The following is a 4,294-nucleotide window of genomic DNA, read 5'->3' on the forward strand; positions in this document are numbered from 1 at the left end:
TGGTTGTCCAATGTATTATTTTTTATTAAAAGTATGACCTCACCTGACTAATAACTGGAGGGGCGTAGGGATTGGTGGTCTGCTCCGTGAGCAAGTTAACCCGATACTCAGTGACTTGTCCTCGTGCGATGAACCCTTGACCCTCAGTGGAGTTCCATGTAACTTTCAGACTGCTGGATGACAACGCAGAAACATCTGGAGGTGCCACAAACTCTGGGACTGAAAACAGATTCAGGGTTTTAGTCATTAGATAAAGCTGAGCAAATCATTATTAAAATAGGGTGCATTTTAATAAAACAAGATACTTGTGTAATGATGACATAAATACTGAGGAAATATCAGCTTTAATTATTTCAAAATTCAAATAAATACGAAGAAGGAAATTATTTTAAGACAATACTACAAAGTAGCATGTAAGCAGCAAACAGGACTTGTCACCAAGCCATCATTAGCACAAAAATAAACAAACGAAAACAAAAAAAACAATAGATTTTATATTTTTACTGTATATGTAGATGCCATGTCTCTTTAGCTAACAGGGCTATTTTCTCTATAAATCTGAGAAGTTATCAAATAACATTTCCTGCCAACAAAACCACATGCCAAGAAGGGCCGAGATGGGGTAGAGGCAGGGGAGCCGACCTGGGCCCCGAAAGTCCCAGGCTCAATACCCTGCCGTTCTCAGATGTCGTGGTGTCTCTGAGCAAGACACACAATCCCCAACCACTCCCCGGGCACCTACATAGCTACCCACTGCTCCACCTGGGTATATCCCAGGTGCGATGGGTTAAATGCAGAAAACTAATTTTGCAATTGTATGGGAACATACAATGATGACAACACATACTTATGCTCTTCATGCTCTGAAAATCAAGTGCTTCATGTTGTTCTTTAAGGGGGAAAAACATAAAATCATACAGAATTAGTTATTTCAGGATTATCATTTCATACCAAAACCCTATAGTCTCTTCAACAACAATGTTGCTAAATATAAAAAAAGTTTTACTGTGATTTATTTGTCAACAATATTAAAAATAATACCTCAAATGATGCTTTTTTGCTTAAAGGAACGTGAATTGTAAGTGATCACTTAGCCTATCACTGTAAATCTATTTTTTCTCTTAATATTTTAAAATAAAAACACAATGAAAGTTAAGACTTTCTGCACATTAGGTTGACTTAATGGATTTGAGTGTTCCATAATTCTGCGACTGCAATAGCCACAATTACACAGCAGATTAGAGCGACGGATTCTTTATTCCACTGTTGATATCATCAAACTGTGAAATATGCTATGAAATGTGATTTATGGTCAACATAACTACTGTCATATATTTGCCTTCCACACAGCGTACTGTATGTACGTGCAAATACCCTGGCACACATTCCACATCTAAAATGGTGTTATCACATGCTTGTTATCCAGACACATAGCTTAGAGTGATGTTGGAGGCAATCATTTAGTCCTAATGAGCCATATCATCTCTTTGAAATTCAAATATCTTAATGAGTTTACCCTCCCCCGCATGTGGTTTTTATTTCCCTTCCTACTTCATTTCTTTACTGTATCTTTGTTGGGGTTTACTTAAATTTAAAGTAAATTTAACAAGAGAAAACATATTTTTATTTCATCTGCAAAGAATTGGACCTTATATTTTCCCCAGTTATTTGGCATATCATTAATTATTGATTGTTTATTTGTACATTTCAAGAAGAGGCCTTCGGAGGAAGTCATATTTCTAAAATGCTCTCTTCTCTGGTCCAAGAATGGTTCCCTGAAAACAGAGACAAGGATGCTCTCAACAGGTGAAACTCTAATTTTTTTGCAGTACATGCTAAACTGTTTTAATTCTGCATTACTAAAACTTTAAAACTCTTGAAAAACAAGTATGTGTATGGTATTGCATCTGTGTCGAGATAAGGTAAATTAAAAGGAAAGTGCATTTATTAGGCTGGAATGATTGATGGGGATGTAGAAAAAAAACTTAAATTCCTTCCTACACCATTATCCCAAGCTCAACTGCAGTTATGGCCAATACAAACCTCCCTCCAGCGTGCGAGCTGTGGTCCACTCCGATGACACACTTCCTGCACTATTGATGCTCACAACTCTCAGCTGGTAGGTTGAAAACGCCTGCAGACCCATTACAACTGTGCTGTTCTTGGGAGGGGACAGTGTAGTGTTGACTTGCTTTCCTTCTGCATCATCTCCAGGATCCAGCCACCCAGAGCTGCTGAACACCTTCTTTTCATTATTAAAATCCGTTGGCCCACGGAGAAACACGTCATACCTTGTGATAATTCCTGCGCACAAAGAAAAATAAGCTTAATGCCGTTTGCAAAAGATTAACATTAACAACAGTAAAAAAAAAAAAAAAACTAGTCAGAGTAAGATGGAAAGCAGCAAGCTATTTTACAGGGATTGTTGAGAAAACAACAGTTTTATGTTTTTATTTCTGATTTTATATTTATTCATTTTATTTATTTATTTTTAAAAAGACATTTGCCAGCTCTTTCTTTTTCAGAAAGTCTGGGACTTTATAAATTTTATTTGGTTTAAAATAAAATAGTTTAGTGTGTAATTTTACACTCACTAATTTAGAGATTAACAAACAAACAAAACAAATAAATAAGCAAGTTTAAATATTCTATTGGTTGTATCTGCTCCAAAACCTAATTTGGAAACATTGCTTCTTCAGAAAATAATAAAATAGATATTGTCAATAAAGCTGTATAAAATAAACAATTCAAAATATCTTTGCTCAGTGAAATTAATTAAGGTAGGATAGATGATGTAATTAAAGACTTATTTTTGGAGAAAGTCCTTGACTTGTGTTTATATTGATGTCTGTCCGACAGACCCTTCCCTGATATTACAGAACAGATGTGACACAAACAGTTACAAAAATATACCAGTACTGATGCAGCCACTCTTTTTAATAAACTCTCATTCTGCCTTGTAAAGCCAGAATTATTTGTATTTGTAAATTAGATTAGTAAAATAAAATAATAAAATAAAATAAAAATCAGGGCTGAAAGAGCCCTGATCAAAAAGAGAAGAAAAGAGACTGAATACAGTTCAAATATATGTTTATAAAAATCAATTTGGGGAACAAAAAAGTTTTATTAAGCTAATAAAGAAATGTTGCAAAGAAAAAAAATGTCAGTTAAGCTGAAAAAATGTGAAAAAATGGATGAGGAGCAAACAGAAGACCAGGTTACAGGCTTTGCATGACACTGAGCCTTAGCGCTATTACAAATCTCTCTGGATTTACCAAAGGCACTTTAAGTTCAGTGAGGCTTTTGTTTTTTTCTTTGCGTGTGTGCATGTGAGTATGTGTGCGTGCATGTGTGCACAAGCATAAATTGCCGACATATTCTTATACAGCTGAAATGACACATGCCTACAGTCATGGTATTTGGCAAACTCAAACATGAATTTTGTAAGTTTGTTCATCTCACAGTATGATTTATTGCCATGGACAATACTTTGCTGAAAAATTTTGATTTGATATTTGTGATACAAATAAATATGTTTTTTTTTTATTTTGTAAAGATGAATGTACAGTTCTGTGAGGATCTATTTCTGTGATAGGAGCTCCATGTTACAGACCTGTAAACAGTGTGTGTGCATGTGTGTGTTGTACCATTTGGCTGCTTGGGGGGCTCCCAAGAAGCATGCAGGGTATGAGGTCCAGTAGCATTGATTTGGGGAGGAGGTTGGTTTTGAGGCGGAGCAGCAGCTGTCAGAAAAGACAATGGTGCACTAGAAGTGCAACCCCCAGAAGAGCATGCCTGTAGATAACGTTAACAATTTATTTTTATTTTTAATATATCCTGAATATATGTTGAAAATACTCAATAATTTAAAAAAAATTAAATGATCAAATACAGTAGTCCCACGTTACTTTGCAGTTCTTTTATCGCAGACTCGCTCTTTCGCGATTTTTCAAACTAAGACTGGACATGACACACAATTGGCTGATTGATGGATGAGCTGCACTATCAGCATGGAATTTTTATGTAAAATAAATTATTTTAAATTATTTAGCACCTGCTGCACCTTTGTGCAACCCATACTGCAGGATAAACTTCCTGCTGCAGCTGATCAGCTGTTCTCCGTGCAGAGCGTAGAAGTGGGTGTGGCCAAGAGCGCTTGCAGGTGGCTGAGAGCAGCAGAGGCAGGGAGGTGAAATAATGACATTCTGTGATCTTTTAGAACGTTTAGTTTAGAAAACATTGTTTAGAATATTGCAAGAGTGTGGGAAGTATCTAAAATGCCTTTACATATACA

General features: G+C 35.9%; 1 protein-coding gene across 1 annotated transcript in view; it reads right to left on the minus strand.

The window, feature by feature from the left end:
* The window catches only part of ush2a (Usher syndrome 2A (autosomal recessive, mild)), a 113,310-nt gene that overhangs the window by 43,080 nt on the left and 65,936 nt on the right, over window positions 1-4,294 (minus strand). Inside the window, exons 23-25 of the mRNA XM_037693645.1 lie at window positions 3,648-3,795; window positions 2,044-2,304; window positions 44-219 (exon numbers count right to left, since the gene is read on the minus strand). Of these exons, the coding sequence (XP_037549573.1) occupies window positions 44-219; window positions 2,044-2,304; window positions 3,648-3,795 (585 nt within the window). The remainder of the gene's footprint in view (window positions 1-43; window positions 220-2,043; window positions 2,305-3,647; window positions 3,796-4,294) is intronic.

The sequence above is a fragment of the Nematolebias whitei genome, chromosome 2 (genome assembly GCF_014905685.2).
Source record: "Nematolebias whitei isolate Nwh7 chromosome 2, NemWhi1, whole genome shotgun sequence".
NCBI lineage: Eukaryota > Metazoa > Chordata > Actinopteri > Cyprinodontiformes > Rivulidae > Nematolebias > Nematolebias whitei.